General features: G+C 43.5%; 1 protein-coding gene and 1 long non-coding RNA gene across 2 annotated transcripts; both read left to right on the top strand.

Annotated features, from left to right (window-relative positions):
- Window positions 1-5,219: 5,219 nt before the first annotated feature.
- On the top strand, window positions 5,220-7,568 carry LOC130592773 (uncharacterized). The gene is made up of 3 exons (XR_008970659.1): window positions 5,220-5,278; window positions 6,695-6,875; window positions 6,976-7,568. It is a non-coding gene; the product is annotated as an uncharacterized LOC130592773 (long non-coding RNA).
- A 6,123-nt stretch (window positions 7,569-13,691) lies between these two features.
- On the top strand, window positions 13,692-19,058 carry SH2D1B (SH2 domain containing 1B). Its single transcript, XM_057397300.1, is given in 4 exon segments — window positions 13,692-13,938; window positions 16,248-16,311; window positions 18,251-18,419; window positions 19,021-19,058. Coding segments are annotated over 4 exon segments (405 nt in total). The 5' UTR covers window positions 13,692-13,804.
- The last annotated feature ends 1,076 nt before the right edge of the window (window positions 19,059-20,134 follow it).

The following is a 20,134-nucleotide window of genomic DNA, read 5'->3' as shown; positions in this document are numbered from 1 at the left end:
AAGCTGAAGCAGCTGCTGAAGGAGGCGTAGCAAAAGACTTTAGTGATTCAATACCACTCAATCCAGTAAGTCTGTAATTTTGTACTAGCACAGTATCTCTTACGGATAAACAAGGAGACACTTGGACAGGAAAAGAACCAAGAACAATAGCTGAGGCTCTCGGGGCATGGTAAATAGGCTGGACACCCAGAGAAGCTGTTGCTTTTCTGGGAATACCTGCACTCAACCGACCCCACCACATCCTAAGCAAAGCAAACCAGAGTTCAATTCAAGTAAAAGCCAGGAAAAGTTCCAAGTTAAAATGCTGAGAACTTGTAATGATTCCTTCAATTCAAAAGGTTTCACACAGCTCCAGCAAAGCCTAGGCCTGGGAAGGGTGTCCTGACAAAACAGAATCAAATGCGGGTTTTTCCTTCAGGGAAAAAGAAAATAATCAATTGCTTTCATTTATAGCATGTTTAGTTGTAACAAGTCTCAGTAACTGCAATCTGAACTATCAGAAAAGGGAGGAAAACATTCCGGCCCCGTGTTCAGAGGCATGGGAGTGCTTGGTTAGATGGCTGAGTCAAATGTTAACAGTCCTCCACTGCCAGTTAGGAGGGATCACTGTGCCTCTATCCAAATGCTCTCAACTGGTGCACAAGGGCTGCTCTCTGTAATGTCCCCCAGTCTCGTTTTGCATGTAGAAACCTAACTTAACTTTTCCAGGGCAGTCAGGCACAAAGAGGCATGATTTGTAATATCGGATAGATAGCAGAGGAGCTTCCCAAAGAAGGTATTCAACAATTTCCTCCTCTCTGTGCCTGGGGTGTGCGGTGGGGCAGGTGCTCTGGGAGCAGAGCCACAAGATACCTCAGCCCTGCGATATCTGCCAAAACCCACACATCACCAGCACAAGAACAAAGTGGCTGCTCGCTGCTTCTGCAGGCTGTTACACACCGGCCCTCAGTGTGCAGGCAAGCAACAGTTTCTTATGCTTCATTGAAGATGGCAGCATCCTGGTTGGTACAGGTGGTACAACCAGGGGAAGCTCTGCTTAGGAGAATGCTCACCAGAAAATGTCAGCTAGCAAGGAGGACCATAGCTAAACCAGCTGCTGAAGAATTCATAGAATCATAGAACAGTTAGGGTTGGAAAGGACCTTAAGATCACACAGTTCCAACCCCCCTGCCATGGGCAGGGACACCTCACACTAAACCATTCCACCCAAGGGTTCATCCAGCCTGGCCTTGAACACTGCCAGGGATGGAGCATTCACAGCTTCCCTGGGCAACCCATTCCAGTGCCTCACCACCCTTACAGGAAAGAATTAGTCCTGAGGATCCTGAAAAAACAGCTGACCATGGCCTCTCCAAGCTCAAAACCATGGCGTAGCTGTTCTCTGATGCGAGTTCCCGTTACACACCTCCCAGTCTTTGTTTGTTATTCCTTCACTTACTTACAGAGGGAAGTTACACCGTAACTGTGAGGTCTCTGTTGATGCTGAGTTTTTGTTCTGTCATCTACTTAACTGAAGAACACATCAGTCCTCCTTGCTTTAACTGGAGAACATTTTTCTCAGTAGAATCATAGAATAGTTAGGGTTGGAAAGGACCTTAAGATCATCTAGTTCCAACTAATTGCTTAATAAGTTCAAACAGATTTTGTTTAACCAGATGGAGGAAAATCACAGCACGTATCTGGACCCTGGCTCAATGAATTTCCAGCAAAACAAGGCTAAATGCTAAGGTCGAGGGACCTTGCTTTTTTAAAATGTTATTGCTACTTATGTGATTTAAAGCTTCTCATCCCTTAATCCCTTCAGAAATACCCTCATTATAGCATAGAGTTGGTGTATCTCTTTTTTCCCACTGCAATCTGAAACATCAAATTATGAGTTGGCAGTATTTAGTTATCATATTTGTACGGATTATCCTTATACCATAAAGGTCTCTGGTCCCTTTTGGGTATTGTGAAAAAAACCTAGCTACATGGAGAGATTTGTCTAGGACTGAATGGAATTCAGTTAGGATCATTTATTTCTCCGGTCCTCTTACTGTCTTGCTTGCCAACTGTGCTAAGAAATCACTATCACCAAGTCTGAACACAACCTGCATCCCTGCTTTGGCTGACAGACACTGAACTGACTGGCTCAGGTGTGGCACCATGGGCTTTTCTTAGGCTTCTCCTTGGTTTCATAGCACTGAAATCATCCTTGTGCAAATTGGAGACATTTGACTTGAAGTAAGCAAAGACGCATAGCCATGCAGGAGCACAGTGAGTGAGTGGCACAGCAGTTTAGGCTTGGTATGCGACCACAGAGAACTTTGTCATTTTTATGTGATGACTTTATTCCTACTGTTGTCTTCATTATGACATTTGTCTGTAGCTCCTGTTGAAGCACAGTGTGCTCACATAATGAAAAGACATACCCCTGTTTAAAAGTATCCATTAAAAATGAAAGATGGTTATATAATGCACTGGTTATCTCTGCGGGTCGGAACAGATTTAAGCTTCTCTGTAGAAAACTCTGTTCTCTCATCTTAATTCTTTAATGTTCTTAGAGCTGATATCCAACCGCAGCCCAAACACACAGAATAATTATCCAGGATGCTAAGCCTGATCTTTCATCATGACAGCTATCATGCTGCTTTCCATTAAGGAAATGTTAGAGGCTTTTATCAATATAAATCAGGAGGTGCCTAAATCCCAATCTCTCTGATAATACAGATCCCTGTGATCTTGAACTTGCCTTGGTTTCTGCATCACCCACCACCTACATTAGTGTTTCTGCAAGTATCGGTTCTGATTAGTAATGTAGATTGGAAAGTTGATTTACATTTTAACACTTAAAAGATGTTCACTTCTGCTCTGGAAGCAGAAGAAATATTACCTCTACTGACTTAAGGCACTGGATAATATAGCTGTCCGTGCCTTTAGCACAATGATGGCTAGGAATGAAACAGTGGTTGATCACAACACTGATCTATTCACACTGATTCTAATCTGACATAACAACCTGGCTATACATATTACATCCTGAGAGTACAGGGACTGAATGGTAGTCCCTAAGGAGCTAATTTACTTTACTTAGGAAAGAACATATAACTGTACCCAGCTGGCTGGATTTCAGTATTAACTGTGGAACAACTGAAGAGGGTATCTTGCAAAGTACAAGCTTGTGTTGTGACCCAAGAAGTAAAGCACCATATATACAGCTATTATTACACATCTGATATATAAAGAACTGGAAACTAGTCACTTGGCAGCTGTGAATTCTTATCCAATTGGCGACGCAAACACTTCGTTAAGGTTGCTCGCTTTAGATTAGCTGTTATACAGAGTCACAGTGCCATCTACAGACCACATACGGATTTGAACAGCTTTCAGGTCCTGGAGAACAGAGAAGTCTTTGTTGTCATACTTAACGTTTCACACATTACTCCTTGAGAACACTGCTTTTCACTGAAACAATGCCTTGCTTTGTGGTTATTATGATACAGTTTTGAACACGGGCCTATCATTTGCTTTTATGGGGTTTTTTAAAACCCGATTTTTTCTTTTTCCCCCTGAAACCTGAATATGAGAAAGCAAAGTAGGCTGGGGACTGGTGCAAGCAGGCTTAAACAAAACTAACCTGACAGTCGAATCCTATCCCTGAAGGACTTGCAACCTGAACTGCAGCTGTGATGTTACACACCAGAAGGCATGCAAGGTAATCCTGGTGAACTTCCAAGCCAATGCAGGTGGCATATCCTCTCCCTTGCTGTCTTTAGCAGGGAGGGGGGTAGGAATCAGGTAGGAAGCCCTTTGCATTTCCAGCCTTCGTAGCAGGAGTTGTGTTGGGAAGCCTGTCTGCTCAGTGCTGGCTAACGTGCTCTTTCCAAGCAGGCAGCTTCACAGCTATTACAAGGAGGGGAATGCTGCAGGCACAGTGAAGCGAGTGTCTGGGGAGTGCTGCTTCTGCTCCTCTAAGTAATCTGTGCGGAACAAATGCTTGCCCAAAAACCCTATACCAGAAGGACCAAGGTTAACAATCTGGGATGAGCAATGGAGAGAAGGAACGTGGTTTGGGGTTGGTTTGGGGGGTTTTAGTTAAATCCAAGAGGTTTCATTAATGGCTAGTCGGAATTTCTGAGACCTGTAATGTGTGCAGAGATCTGCCCCTATGAACAACCACCTGTGGCTGTCAGAAAGCTTGGAATTCCAGTGGCCTCAGGGTGAAGAGCCAGCACCAGGAGCTAGGCAACATGGTCATAGGTAGGTCATCCATGGCCATAGTTTGTGTAATTCCATCAGGCATCCAAAATCAGTTTGGTTATGTCTCTGTGGAGAAGATAGAAACATTCAATCCCCAAAAGAGCACTCGGGACCACAGAGGTGCTGTTATTTGTGCTTACACTTCATATTCTCCGTGCTTTGAAGAAGGGGAAGGAAGGTTTGGAGCCCTGGGAGGAATTATAGATTACATAGGGAAGCCCAGCAATTCCACTGTACTAGCAATCCAACATCCAGCTCTTCTCAGTGTCTGTAAAGCTACCTTAAAGTTGAGATGACGATTGTCCCCATCCCTCCCAATTTGTTACTTTACACTAGGTGCTTGAATACATGTGTCGTCTTTTCATACCATGTAAGTTTAACAGCTATTTTTTCTTCCCTTTTCAACAGTATAAATGGAGATGGGGTAACTGCATGATAACAATGACAAAGTGGGTTGAAGGAAAACCACTGGCAGGCAACACTGGGCCTATCTGGACCCTCATGTCTCTCAAAAGTAAGTCTCTACATCTTCCTGAAGAAGTTGCTCTTCTCCTGGCAAAGGGAGACCATGCGGTTTTGTTGCTCCGGGCATGAGCATGTGAAGGTGTTTAGCTATCATATCCTGCTCTCACTCTGTTGGTTTTGTCTCATGAAAGGGTTCTTTCCCTTCTGGAAATGAAGGCAGGACAGTGAGAGGAGCTTGACGACTGCCACAGCCAGCCCAGGATCACCCTTCTCCAGGAAGAGCAATTGTGCATATCTGCATCCCTGGGTTTGCCAGGTGATCACCACGCAGAGTAAGTCTCTACCCTTCCTGAAATGGCTGAGCAAATGTCTGTGTTGGGAGCATTCCAGGATCGTGGAGCCAAAGGAAATCTGTGATAAAGAGCATACCACTGCTTTTTGTTCATGCAGTTGCTGTGCAAGCCCAATGGCAGCCCTGCTCCTCCTGCACTGTCACAGTGATGGCTCTGGAGGAACCGTGCTGAGGTGGGTGTGCAAAACCCTGCTTTGCTGCCTTGTTCCTGTTCTTTCACAGGTAAGAATCTGTTTGGGGTTTCTTTTCACTTTATACAAGAATAGAATTGTTCCATGAAAATGGGACATACTGAAACTGCAGGGCTGGCCTCAGCATCCTGCTGCAGTCCTCAATCCAAGGAATAAAGTCCAAGCAAAAGGGATGCAGTGCAGTTGGGGTTATCAGTCACCACCAGACACTGAGTGCCATGTACCCAATAACTCGACTCTTTCCCATGATGATAAGAAAGAGCCTTCCTTTTTTCTCATTTAACTCAGCTGAGTGAAATGGAAAAAGGGGAAACAAAATGACAGCATGACCCAGTCAAAAGAATTTATGCAAGGGAGCCCTGAGTAAGTATCTTGAGCTCAATCTCAATTACGGATCATGTCCCTTCGTATGCCTTCATAGGGCAAGCCTTAGAATGGCAGTAAAAAACACTCTCTGCCTTTCGATAGATATGTAGAGGGATGTGCATTGCTTAATTATAATGCACTAACATAGGCAGGAGATCTGTTTTGTTGTTTTATACCAGTTACCTTGTTGGTTCCTTCTTAGTTTTTATGCATAATTTAGTCACAGTTCAAAAACAAATAAGTGGCCAAATTCCATAACATTATCCAGAGATACAGTTTCTTTCCCATTATGAAAGGAATCTCTCCTGTGTTTTGGGGGCCTAAAGTTTAGCGGTTGAGTACCTTTCTAAAGCCAAAGTCTACCTGCTGTTTGCCCAATATGAAACGTAAGCACTGAATATTTGCCTGTAAGAAGCTGAGCAAGGTGTTATTTTATGGAAGTTTTTGAGGAAAACTACCGAGCTCCTTTCAGTTTGACAGAGCAATTCAATGTGGCAAATCAGCATGAGACACCTTCTGTATTCTTCAGTAGTCAAGAAATAACTCCATGCTACAACAAAATGCCCAGCATGTAGTAAAGAGCAAGGGCTGTGGAGCAGAAGAGTCGAATTGGGCTCTCTTGGGGAGAGCACAGGAAACCAGATCTACCTGATAGTTTGCTGATAGGTCTGTTAAAAATCACTTTTCAGTTTGAGATGAATAATACTCAAATTGGGTAAAACCTGGTTTTGGTGTAAATCCAGATGTTCCCCTCGTATGGTTTTACAATGCTGTTCAAGAGTTGCTGCATGGCGATGGGGACAGGCTCGGACCAGGCAGGTCCTGCTGGGACCAGTGTGTCCTGATGGGCCTCGACTGAAAACAGCCCTGTGGTGCTGGCTGCTCTCCCCTAGGGGCACCCAGGGCCCCTGACAGCCGTGCCAGCCACACCACGTCAGGGCTGCTCTTGGGGCTCTTGCAGTTTGTAACTGGAGAGTTTCTGCAGTGCATTTCCTTTTGCTTGGTCCTTACTCCAGTTAGTGAGCATTTGGGGGATTTTGCATCTATTTTCAGTGGTGTCTTACACTTTTTTTCCTCATAGGTGAGAACCAAGGTCCTTGTGAATTCATACCCAAACAGATGTCTTCTCTACATCACAGAAGTGAGGCAGTGAGCTGCGAGTAGGACAGACTCAACAAAACACACCAGGAAGGGCTTGCCAAGCATACTACCAGCATGTCAGGTTGAAGAGCAAAGAGCTGAGACACTGGGAAACTTGCATGGTAAGATTTATTTTGCTACTTTTTAATGGAGCACATCTATATACATAGATTATAACAGTCTTTATGTGATCACATTTTCTTATCCTTCTCTCCTCTACAGGAGTTAAGTGAGCTTTGCTGATAAACTCCCTAATTTCCAAAGAAAAACTCAAGTTTTCATACTGCTAATTTTCATTCTAGCTTTGTTCTTAATGATTAATTTAAGCAGTGTGGTGGAGTTATTTTTGGAGACACCAAGTCAGAGAATCATTTCACACAGCTTTCATGCTGTGAGATGGAGCATTTGGGTTTGAATATGAATTTGATAGTAGCAACACTAGCAGTGGGAAGCTTTTTCTGCCAAAGGGAGTCAAAATGAAATAGAACTGAGAACTCCATCAGCAAGAGTTAGTCAGGTACAGCTGTGCTGCCATAGTTCAAGTCCTTTCTTCTTCCCCTCTTAATCAAGTGATGGAAAGAGTTCCTGCCTGGCTCAGCAGTTCAAATCCAAGTCTGCTGTAAAAACCTAAAGCCCTTGATAAATGTTGGCCTCTACTAATTTATGTCAAGAGAACAGAGGCTGGCTAACTAACCTGGTGATCTAGAAGAGCTAATTTTGGCTCAAGAGCTACATTCTAATCTAGTTTCTTAAATCTCAGTCTAATTCTTTGCAAAATAATGAAAACTAGTAGAAGACCAGCTAGGGGTTAGGGAGAATGTTTCTCACCGAGACAAGGGGGTGCCTTCACAGGTTAATAGTAAGCTGCCAACATGATGCTCTTAGGCTCAATAGAAGAGGTGGGCATTCTCACATGGACACCCCAGTCAGAGTCTTGTCAAATAGTAAGACAAAAACTACCAAAGACAGTTTTAGAGGGGAGTTACATTTGATGTAGCACGCAGCAGAAATATATAGATGTGATTAAGGGTAAGTGGGGTTTGTCATCTCTCACAGCTTTATTTGCACATTTCTTAATAGAAAGGCAGAATTTTGGGGATATTGTGAACTGACTTCTTACTGCATTTCATTAATTATGTGGTATTTGAGATCAGTGCTGTCACAGGAGCTGAATTATCAGGGTGTATAATGGTTTACGTGCATCGTGACTGTTAAACAGGGGTAGGGAGCTGCTTCTGTGGAAACAAATGTGCTTTCTATGTCTTGAAGACAATGTTATCACAGTAGTGTAGGCCTGTTACAAGAATGTCGAAGTGTTCTGCTCCCAAAGATCTATGCCATTTAGGATGGATTGAATGAACTTCAAGTAAATCATTTTCCTGGCGGAACTGGTGTTTCACTGAGGCCTACAGCGGGATTTCGGTGGCATCTAGCACCTGGAATGTGTTTCCAGTCAGCCTGAATTGTTCCTCTGCATCTGCACAGTAGCTAAAGAGTCCAATGCCAGTGGGATTCCACACCCCTCAAGCATCTCTTCCCCCTGGCTGATCAAAGTCTTTCAGGAGGCGCCAAGGTCTCTTTGAGGGGCCACTTTACGCCACCAGTTTCTTCAGTTTAAAAACGCTGAAAACACTTCTGAAAGCAAGGGAACCATTTTTTTTGTTCGGTTTTCAGGTTTTAGATCATTTTTTTCCCCAAGCAGTGTATTAATTTAAATACAAAATTGGAACTCCTATAAGCCCAAGGAGTGATCAAATACAGATCAGACATCCCTGACAACAGGGCTGCTGGTGAGAAGGAAAATGTTATTTTGGGACTTTTATCTTGCAAGTCAATTTTTTTAGGTAAATCCTAGGCAATTTCAAGACCAAACCCCACTATTACACATACTCATGTTTTTTATAACCTTTTGTAATTGTTTGCTTCTATGAATTTTTAATCCTGTTTTTAGCACAGAGAAGTTTACATTTGGAAGGCTCGTTTTCAATTTACCTGTATTTATAAAAGCAGACACTATGTTGAGAGGGTTACAAATCATTCTTTTCCTCTTAGGTTCACATTTGATTAGAAAGCTAACAGCAGAGCTCTGGAGCCTTGGGGAATTGTTCTGGCACTGCGCCGACAGCTCTAGCAGCAATCAGTGAGTAATAGACACGCAAAGTTTCTTCCTGCATTTACATAATGCTTTTTCTTTTAGTCTAAAGTAAATCTTGCCATCAACAAGTATCAAACCCCCTTTTCACCCAGGTACAATACGCTGCAAAAGTACAAACGGGTGTAGATATTATGCTACAGTTGTGATTCTTTCACAATTAAGCCTCTTTTGTTACTGTAACTGTACTTGTGCAAAACCCTCTGTTGGTTCCATTTGTATAGTAAGCCAAAGTATTGTAACTGCCTAGTGACACAGCTCAATGAGAACTCGAATTTTCAGGAAGGAGACTTAGCTAGTACTTGGGTTGCTTCCTGTTTTCTTATCTTGTCTATCTTGTTACATGGTCAGAACACAAATGACCCTTCAGCTTCCTATTTTATGCACTATAGTTTTCACGCACACCGGCTTTGCTTTTAGCTGCTTCTGATGACAGCTTTCAGTCGAACCCTGATCTCCCACACCCTCCTCAGTTATTCACTGAACACTTAACCCTCAGTACTGTCAAGCAACCCAGGTCTTCCTCCAAAGGGCACGCTTGAGAGCTTTGCCGTGCTACAGCTGCAGCAAGGACAGGTTATAGAACCAGAGCTCCAGATGTGCATGCTAATATGAGGTGTCGCAATGAAAAGGCCCCACAAAGTCCCTTAACAGGAGGCAAAACTGAAACTGGGTAAAGGTAGCAGTATGGCAGATACACGGTCAACCAGGGCTTGGCCCTGCTGCCAAAACGTTGCAGGTCTTCTGTAACAGCGAGAGTAACTAACCTGCTCTTCTAATCGAAAGGTTTCATTCTCTTTGAGGCAGGAGGCTATCCTAGGAACTGTGACCTCCTGCAGTGGATGAGGAGGAAAAAAACCAACCTGATCCTACTTTGGAGCAGAGTAAAATGATTTTAAGATCAGATTCACAACAGCAACAGTTTGGATTAGTGTAGCTAGGATATGCCTGGTAATTCCCAGAGGTTCAGCCTGGTGTGACTGGCTCAACATCTCAAGCCCCACTGTCTCGGGGCATCACTGCCATTCTGCCTTCCCAGGCCTCTTATCAGAAGGTGAACAGAACTTGGAGCAGTTCTTGGTCTTTTTTTGCCTCTGCAGTGAAAAGCCCCTATTGTCACAAACCATCCACAGCGTGAATCTGAGTGGGTTCAAACTCTGTCACTGCTACAAACGTAGCCAACATGAGAACAAGCTGTAGGTGAGAAACAAGACCAAGCTCGCCTGCTGTGGTTTTCACCAGGCAGGTTTACAGCAGCTTGCAGGAAAGGGCTTCTTTGCACTGACTAGAAGCCCTATCTCTATTCCAGATGCACAAATGTTATTATGCCATGCAGTATCCCTGCATGGGATAATTCACCGAGAAAGACTCTGCTCCTAGCTGTCATGTAGGCAGCAACCCTGCTAGTTCTCTTCTATTCAAACAAGAGCCTCCCTTAACATCAGGCAGTCTAGAAGTCTCTATCAGTGAACAGTGGTGAGGAAATCCAGTGTTGCTGCCTCTCTCCATCTCCCTGGCCTATAAACTGAAATATACCCAGATTTCATTGCAGTTAATACCACCACCTCCTATTTCTGACCACTCCTCAGACGCAGGCTGGGTACGCAGGTTCCTGAAAGCCAAAAATACTCGCTAAATTTGTTAAGCCAGAAATACTTGTTAGGAAATGCTTGCTCAGAGTTTACAGCTAAAACTGGCCCACAGAGATACACTGTTATGTGATCCCAGCATACATGGTGAAGATTTGATACTGAGTGGTACAAGTCATGGTGAAGCGCATGGTACAGCTTTGTGGTGGTTGAAAGGGACATCTCCCAGAGCCTTCCAGGTATTTACACAGGTATGCCAGGCTGCAATCTGCAAGTCCTGTTTTGTCTTTGCCAGAGCTTTGCGTTTTTGCCCTGAACTAGCCCATAGTGCCAGAGCAAAGCATATATATGTAAATATATGTATGCATGCAAGACACAACGTGGAGTTCCTGTGCCTGGCCACCAAATTCATGTTTGTGGTTTAGTGACAGACCAGACCATATTTACAGCCTCTTTCTTGATTCTCTATCCATTTTGTCTCGCTCCTTGTTCTGTTTCTTCCAGTCCCCCCCAGTTGTTGCTCCTGCTGCCCCACACAGAATCCCCTCTTCATGCTTTGCTTGCCACTGGCATGGTTTCACCAGAGACCCTGCTCCCTGCTTCCCCATGCTTGATGCCCTTTGCCTGGGTCTCAGTATCATCTCAAACTTCACCATATCTTTCTTTCCCAGAGCTAGTTCCAAGTTAGTGAAGAGCACTGATGAAACAGAAGCCTGCTGACTTAAGGACTGGTGCCAACACTGCAGCTGCCGTTGAAAGGAAAAGGCCAGGCAAAACCAAACCTGGTGTTGCCTGAGGAGGAAGGGGGTCAACGCTATGGATGGTGACTGCTGCAGAAAGGAGCCCCCAACCCCCATTTCTGCTCAAGCACTTTCTCCCTCTCTAGGATTTTTTGCCATCAGAGGAGCACTCTACTGAGCAATCAGTGGGCAGAATGTTGCTGCTCTCTCCCTTAAAGTAACTTCTACTTTCAGACCTGCAAGATCTACTGAAATTACTGTCTTCTGTTTCAGCAATTGCCTAATGAGGTCTTTAGGGAAAACTGTGAAGAACGTGTAGTCATTACCTTCCTGAAAGAGGAATTTGAAGTTGTTGCCTATCTGCTTTACTTTCCAGGCAGAGGAGAGAGAACCTGCCTGAAGCAGGGCAGCACTGGGGCTGAGCAGTTGCTGCTCCTCCTGCTTTGCAGGGCTGGGCTTCTGGAAGAGTCATTCACATCACAATACCTCATGGAAATCTTTTGTTCATAAGATGAGTAGACAAAACCCACAGTTTTAACCTGTAGGAAAATAAAGGTGTGTTCGATAACAAGAAGAACCTTTGCCACATGCCTCTAAGAACACTTGCATGGTGAGAGAGGAATATTTCCCCCCACTCTTACTATCCCCTTGGGGATGGGGACTTGTTTTATTGGCAGCCTGTGGTCATTGCAGTACAGACCTCAGCTTTACCTTCACTCTGTAGTTGCCATTTCTAGACTTTTCTCTTAGGGGAGCCTTTTTTTCTAGCTCTCTAAATGTCTTTGACACAAAGATAAACCTTTTTGCTTTATACCTGAACTAAGATGCCATCTGGAAATGCTCTTAGTGTCATCCGTGATTAACTTTTGCAGTTAAACATGCTAATAATATAAGATTTTCGTATGTATAAAGTTGTCAGACTAAGAAACATGAAAGTCACAGCTGCACGTACAATATTGCTGCTCTTGCCTGCTAGTGTTGTGTCAGTATTTAGCTGACTCTGTGGTCAGGATGCCAGTGCTCACTGTATCTCACACTTTGTTTCTCTACTAAAATCCTTCTGCTGTTCTACAGCTTATTTTGGTCACCTCTGTTTAAACCTATGCATGAACAGAGGATTGCCAAGGCTTTCCTGGAGCTTTCCATGGCTTCCTGACTGAGATGATCAGGGGACAACAAACACTCATTTTCTTTTCTCAAATTCACTTAGTAATTGTGAACAAAAAGGACGAGAGTTCCTACAGTTAACTTCTCCCTTCCCTATACAGTCCTGAGTTATTCCTGTAGCATAGTCCAAGGTATGGCTTTAGTGAGGTATATGACACACAGACGAAATAAGTGTCATAAGACATCACTCCTACCATCACACCTAATCCTTTATCCTACTTCCTTTGCACAAAGGGAGGAGAACTGAGATTTTGCCAGCAGCGTGCTGTAGCTTGGCCATAACCTAACTGTTGAGTACTTCGCAAGGTTCTTGGAGTGTTGTGGAATGGGGGAGGATTTGTGAAAAAGAAGCAGGAAATATCACAATGTCATTTTTGGGCATTCCCTTGTCTTCTGTGTGGATCATCAGTAAGGTGGTTCCTGGAACTGCACTGCACGGGGACAATGTCACCAGTACTAATGGAGTACGTGGCAGCAGTGGTGCCAGATCTTGAACAGAAGTGATGGGGTCATTGCCTCTGGGCACAGCTTGGCAGCAGGGAAATCATGACATATCATGATACAGCTTCATAGCTCATAAAGAGGTGGCCCTAGGTGGGAGAGCTGGGAGGTGAATGTGCAAATAGCATGTTTTGAAATGAGGAAGATTCTTGCCAGTGCCAGCACTTGTGTATCTGGGCTCCATTTTGACCTCAAGGATGGGCTGTATTGCAGGGGCCGTATTTCTCCTCTGAGGATTCTCTCTCTCCTGCCATTCTTGCCCTCTGAACCACTGCTTCCCCCACATCTTTATGTCCTCTTTCAATTTGCTTTCCCTTACAAACACTGCTCAGCCTGGTCCTTGCCTCCTGCTTCTCCAGGTATGTGTGCTCCTCCCCTGGTCCATGGCTTCCACCAGGGAATTAACAAAATGCCTGGGAGAACATGTTCCATGGAGCTGGGCAGCATTTCCTCCCTCAGGGAGCAGCAGTTCTACATGTGGCTGTATCCTGTCCTTTTTGGCTTTGAGCCACTTTAAACCTAAAAGTTAACTTAAAAATATAAATCTACTTCTTAAAAATATACGTGTCAATTTAGCTATTACACGGGTTAGAAACGTGATAGACAACTCAAACATCTGCTGATATAATGTGACAAAAGACTCTTCCCTTCTCATGTGGACTGTGACCAGTGCACACAAACGATTTCCCATTTCCTGCCTTCACTGCATTCGTGATCTGTAAGCTCAGGCCAGTAACAGATTTCACTGGTCAGTGATAACAACACAGATGAACTCATGTATGTACCTCAAATGCTGGCTGCCTGCAGTCAGCTGCTTTTAGACTAAGGCTTCTTTTAATGCCAGGCTCCTGACTTTCTCTGGAGTTGCTTTGGAAGGCAAGAGAGCTTGTTTTCTTTTGACCATGGAGCTCTCATTTTTTCATGGAAAGATAACAAGAAGAACCTGTGAAGAACTGATGAGCAAGAAGGGAAAGAATGGTAGCTACTTAGTACGAGAGAGTTAAAGCATGGAGGGAGTCTTGTGTCTCTGTGTTTTGTAAGTACTCTAATATTGGTTTTTTCATGACTTTTCAGATAGATCCAAAGACAAGTGTTCACCTTCTCTAACATTAATAGTATTAAGAGAATATATGCTTCAAAGGAATTTTATCTGATGTAAGAGCACAAGCTGAGACAGAAAGTTATAATGCCCTGTTCAAACTCATATGACAGGTCCATGAACAAGATGGGCATAGAAAATAAATACCTACTTCTAGTCCCTAACTTTAATCAAGACAATTGAAATGCTGTTATTCCCTTTTCCCACAGGGAATAGCACTTTGATTTCCCTTTCAAGAAGCTTTTCTTACACTATTGATACATAATCGATCTGTTCCTAATGTGTTAAAAGTTAATAAATCAGACTGAGTGGTTTTGTTGTTTGACCCTATGAGGTTTTACACTCTTCTTGAGGGTTTGTTTGAGTATGACATGAAAAATTGCTAACATCCCATCTAATTAATTTGAAAATACAAGAAAATGTTTTCTCAAGAACCAGAAATGCATTTCTTTTGAAACAAATCAAAGGGGAAAGGAAAATGTGAGAGGGAAATGGAGCGCTATGGGGTTGGTGGGCAGAAGAAATGAGGTCCATGAATTGACAGAATAAGAAGAGAAATGACAAGCTGGGGGCAAACAGAACCTTTGGGGGGCTTCCAGTATGGTGTAGAAGCAGACAATGTAGGGGATGCAGAGGGGGCAAGGAGCATTGGAGGGAAAGGGCATGCATCCCATGCCAGAAGGGACAAACGGGAATCCTGGCACAGAGGAACATTTGCAATATTAGTCCCTGACATGGGAGGATGGCTGTTGAGGTCTCATGCAGTAGGGGTAGATGAGAAAGTGAAGGCTACTTAGGTGTGTGCGATGAGTTACAACAGAGGGCACATCTATAGAGTACATTGTGGGTAGATGCAAGCTGACATAAAGCTTAAGCTTGGTGCCACACAAGTTGCTTTCTTTTTCTCATGGATATGGAAAAGCATGTGACTTCCAGCCTCTGTGGGGATTTAGTGTTAAAACCCGACAGCTCAATTCATGTAGCTACAGCTGAAGTCCTGAGGAACGTGTGTACCAGTAAAAAGAACTTGGTTTCGGATACTTTTTCCCCCTGCTTATTTGTGATGTATATTTCTTTGCAACTTCACTGCCTTTTTTGATCATGGTCATGATCTCCAGTTCATCTTCTGAACAGCTGCCATTGACATAGTTGATAAAGCTTTTTACTTCTGTTAACAAAATATATCCAAAGCCAGCAGTAGCCTGAGTCTTCCAACACCTGCGTGTTATTAAAAATAAGTAAAACCCAGGGAAATGCAAAGGAAGAGTAATTTTCCTACAAGTAGGACCTCTGCATCCATTTTCTGGATGCTGGTGACCGGAGGCCATTTTCTGCTACCATCTCTTCAAGAATTCAACAGCCTTCTTGTTATCAACCTGTAAAATGAAGTCTAGGGAGGTATCACACAAGAGGAAGGTTAAGAAGATAGATGAGAGGATGGGATATCTGTGGAATAAAATTGCTCCTGTATAAAGATCTCTGTTAGATTTAGTTCATAAGTTCCTCAAAGCCTCTGGTAAGAGTAACTTTATATTTCAAGATATGAAATGTTATCTCATTTTGCAAACTCTAGGCTCCCTTCAGTTTTGCTTTTCTATCTCATTCAGTTTTACTGCAAACTTCTCATGTCTTTAATACTACCTGCTGTTTGCAGGCATTTCTAATATCAGCTTGGTTAACAATGTGGTGTCCCTTCCTTCCTCCACAGCATCTATTTCGGCAGCAGAGGTCAGAGACTCAGCCCACTGTCAAGTCCCTAATATCATACATGCTCTTTAGTATATGTCCAGTACCATATACATCTCCAGCTATACTCTGCTCAAATCGAACATGTTCTAGGTTGAAGGAGCCTGGTATGTGATCCCACCTGGAATACACGAAGGCTCAGACAGCTGAAGGGGTTACTGTGTGGGGCAGCACGAGCAAACTAACAGTTTGAATTTACAGTGCCACAATTACCTAAGGGCTCCCACAAGGAAAGCAGGTTACATGAAAAACAATTGTGCAGCTTCACTCGTGTGTATTCCATGGCACCCTCCTCACCTGAGGAAGAGCACCTCACTTTTGGGTTTGTAGCTAAGGAGATCTCTGTTATAGCTCTTGTGTCTTTATGCTATTGCAGTTTTCTTTCAGATACAAGCAAAACCAAAAGCTGGCTGCCAGGATAAGCTGTAGCAGACTAAGCAAGTTGCAGTGGTCTAAGAGTTGATAAAAAGCATAATGCATGCAACAATGTTTTTTCACAGATTTGAAAAATGCATCTACACTTACCGTATCTTCAGGGCACAGCAAGGATACTTTAAAATACAGGTGAGTAACTCTTATGTTGTTTGTAAAGACTGCACTAAATGGGATTTTCTTGATTTAAAGAATCAGGATACATGAACACATTTACCTTAGCAAGTTTTCTCAAGTTTGCTTTCTTCTCTATTCAATTCTTGACTTTTTAATGTTATGCTCATGATTGCATACGAGCCTAGAAGTAGAATTCCCTTACAATCTAAGTGGATCTGTTACTTGTTGACCAGCTGCTTTCTGATTTGACCATTTCTTTTTGATAGCATTGAAGAAAAATCAATCACTTTTGGTTCTTCCTCCTGTACCTAATTAGCTTTTGCTATTTGAAAACGCTGCCATTGCACCCAGCATCTTATACGGATTTGGAATATTGCAATGATCTTTTTGATTTAGAGGGACCTATCTGTAATTCTGTGTGATGCTGAGACTCCTGAAGGGATGACCACAGAAAATGCCACTCAAATGCGTAAGAGCAGGCTGCATCCATCAATTCCCTTGGCATGGTGAGAGAACACTTAAAAAGCTGGCTTACTCCTCGGCTTGTAGTAGGACAGCCAAGAGGAGTGCCAACAATTAAGCAGCATTTAAGTGGAATGAAGAACTCGCTCCATAAAGGATACACCAAGCTCTCATATGCTGGTAATTTCTTGCTTATTAGTGGTTTTGACTGAGTATGAAAGACACAATTTCCTATGAAGAATAGGCTTTGTCAACAAACAGATCTATTTGGACTGTAGCCACTCTGCTGCAGTTTGCTGTCATGCCTATCAGCAGATTAATAACTCAAACACTTCCAGTGTTTTCAACCCAAATTTTCCTGACAAGCTTTTACAAAGAATGTGAAAGAAGAGTTCTGTTCTTCAAGTTCTTAAGTCAGATTGGTTCACCTTACTAACACCATAGACCGAAATAATGTATTGATGGTGAAGGGGATATTGGTTGGGTTTTTAAAGGGTCAGATTCAGCTGTAAACTTCCTAGAGTATGGGGGTTTGAGCTGATCAGCAGCTAAGCACCCACACAGCTGCTTGCTCCCTCCCCAGCAGGACAGGGTGCGAGGAAGAGAACTCGAACAGCAAAGGTGAGGAAACTCCTTAAAGGTGAGGATCAAGATAAAAGACAGTTTTAATTGGTGAAGCAAAGTTGTGCATACAAACAAAGCAGAGGAGGAGTTTAGTCACTACTTCCTATGGGGAGCCAGATGTTTAGCCACCTCCTGGAAAGCCTCAGCATGCATAATGGTTACTTAGAAGACAAATGCCATAACCGCAAACATCCACACTTTTCCTAAGCCAAGTCTCTGCACGGATCACTGCAGGGCTGTGCTGCGGAAGCAGTTCAGTCCAGCTCTGTGAACCCACACATCCAAAAGCAGCTTGCGAGAACACTGTTCCCCCGCTCAGGAGTGCCACCCTTTGTGTTTGGCCTCAGGAGTCTGCAATGCAAGTATCAAAGCCAGACAGATAATAAATTACTGCCTAAAAGTGAAAGCTGGTGCCACGGCTTTTGCACGCTTCCTTTGCTTGACAATGCTGATGTTTTGTGAAATGTTTGGACATTCTTCTGCTTGCCAAATAGTTGTTTAAATACAATGTTATTTTAAGGGAGAACTAAATATGTTGCCCCTGAACCTGTGTTCAGAGACCAGAGAGGAGCCTGTAATGCCATCATTCTTTGACACTGCTGTAGTAGGTTGCTGCAGCACACACTGGAGACAGTATTTTAAACTGATCTTTGTTTCCATAAAATAAGAAAAAAGATGGTGAGGGATTAGACACTTAGTACCCTACATTAATAGGTGTTCCTAGTGTTTAAAGGACAGTGCAACATTCTGTCCCCAAATCGATGTGCAAAACAGCCCTTGGTAAACCAGAAACAACCTATCTTTCCTTTCACTTAGGTGTCTCCATGTGAAAGGGCACTTGCAAACAAGCTTTATTTTCCCTCTGCAGACTTCTGAAGGTGTACCAGAGAAGGTCTTCAGAACATTAAAGGATCTCATATACAATTATGAAAAGCCAAATCAAGGCCTAGTAATAAACCTCCGCTACCCAGTGAAGAAACTAGAGGCCTCGCGCAGAAGCCAGAGGTTCAATTCAGGAAAGGATGTAGTTTATGATGGTGAGAAATTTAGCTCTGCCTTTTTTGTTGTTTTGGGGGCGGGTTTGGTTTGTTTGGGGGGGTTTATTTAAGCTTTCCAGTATCTGAAGGGGGGCTATAAGGATGCTGTGGAGGGACTCTTCATTAGGGACTGTAGTGATAGGACAAGGGGTAACGGGTTCAAACTTAAACAGGGGAAGTTTAGATTGGATATAAGGGAAAAGTTCTTTCCTGTTAGGGTGGTGAGGCACTGGAATGGGTTGCCCAGGGAAGTTGTGAATGCTCCATCCCGGGCAGTGTTCAAGGCCAGGTTGGACAGAGCCTTGGGTGGCATGGTTTAGTGTGAGGTGTCCCTGCCCATGGCAGGGAGGTTGGAACTGGATGATCTTAAGGTCCTTTCCAACCCTAACTATTCTATGATTCTAAGATGATTCCATTGACAGGTTTGGGGTGAATAGTTGCAAAGTGTCCTCTGAGACCAGCTTTCATGGACAGAGAAGTTCAACATCCTTCCTCCTCACGTTCCCTGGAAAACATTTATTCCTAGCTTACAAGGGATCCCTGGTTACCCTCATTCCAAGGACCCGATTGCAATCACGTCTTTCATTTCACTGTTGTACAGAGATCGATGAGAGCGATTACATCACGGTCTTACCCTGACGGATCTTCGACCCAGCAGTTCTGGAAGCTGTTGCTCCAGGCTGCGCTGCAGCACAGGGGATCAGCTGAGGAGAGCTCCAGGCTGGGCATTCTCCACTGTGGATCCACACCTCTCGAGTTAATCTCCTCCTTTGCAGACTGTCGGAGCAGGCACAGCTGTGTTTTTCTCCAGCAGGTCCAGTACAAGCTATTTTTGTTCAGCAATAAAAGAATTAATAAGAGACACACGTTGGGGAAGGGTATCTGTGCGCATGGACGTGTACTTTGGCTTTTGAGTTAGCAAACTGTCCAAGATGTCTGTTGCCAAAATGAACAATCCGTCAGGAAGCAGCAATATAAATGCAACAAGCAAATGTGCATAAAGCAGAAGTGATACGTGTGGATAAAAAAAAAATACATGTCAAATACTCTCTTGGCACCATATTGATACACGGCTAGACTCCACAAGTCGTTGAAGTTGTAAAGTAGGTATGCTTTTACTCAGCGCTGAGGCGCATGGGGGATCGCTCCTCCAAAAACACGCACGCCTTTCCTTTGCCACTCACTTTGTTTATATTACATATAATGATTCCATAAACATGAGATTGCTTCACGCCTCATACATATGCAAAACCTATTCCTGTCTAGTATTATAATTAGTTTTCTGGCATTTGTCCCATTGGTGCGCCTGCACAGTGCCTCCTGGTGGTGGTCATTAGGGGGTCGTGAGGATGAAGGCTTGTAGTTCCTCTTCATCACCACGAGTAACCTCTTGCTTTCACACAGACTCAATGGGGTTTCAGCTCCTGTGCAAACCTCAGGTTCGGTACAAGCTGGTTTTATGTATCTTAAAGCAGAAACTTATCAGGTTTGCAGGTTTTGTTGCTCTGCTTATCTTTTGTTCCTTTTCTTTCTCTGGATCCTATTTAAACAAGAATGTCTTCGATGTTAAGTTATGAATCTTATCTACCACAATTCTGCCTTGCAGCTGTTAACTCCTACAATTCTGCTTCACCGTTCTAGCAACTTTGACTCCTATGGTTGTGCTTCACCAAGCACAATGACTGCTGAAGCAAGCAGGCACAACGTTTATTCCC

Source organism: Pezoporus wallicus, unplaced genomic scaffold (assembly GCF_028554395.1).
Source record: "Pezoporus wallicus isolate ANWC-B61680 ecotype Strahan unplaced genomic scaffold, APGP_CSIRO_Pwel_v1 contig_8721, whole genome shotgun sequence".
Classification (NCBI taxonomy): domain Eukaryota; kingdom Metazoa; phylum Chordata; class Aves; order Psittaciformes; family Psittacidae; genus Pezoporus; species Pezoporus wallicus.
The sequence above is the reverse complement of the archived record's forward strand: the minus strand, read 5'-3'. Positions and strand labels throughout refer to the sequence as shown.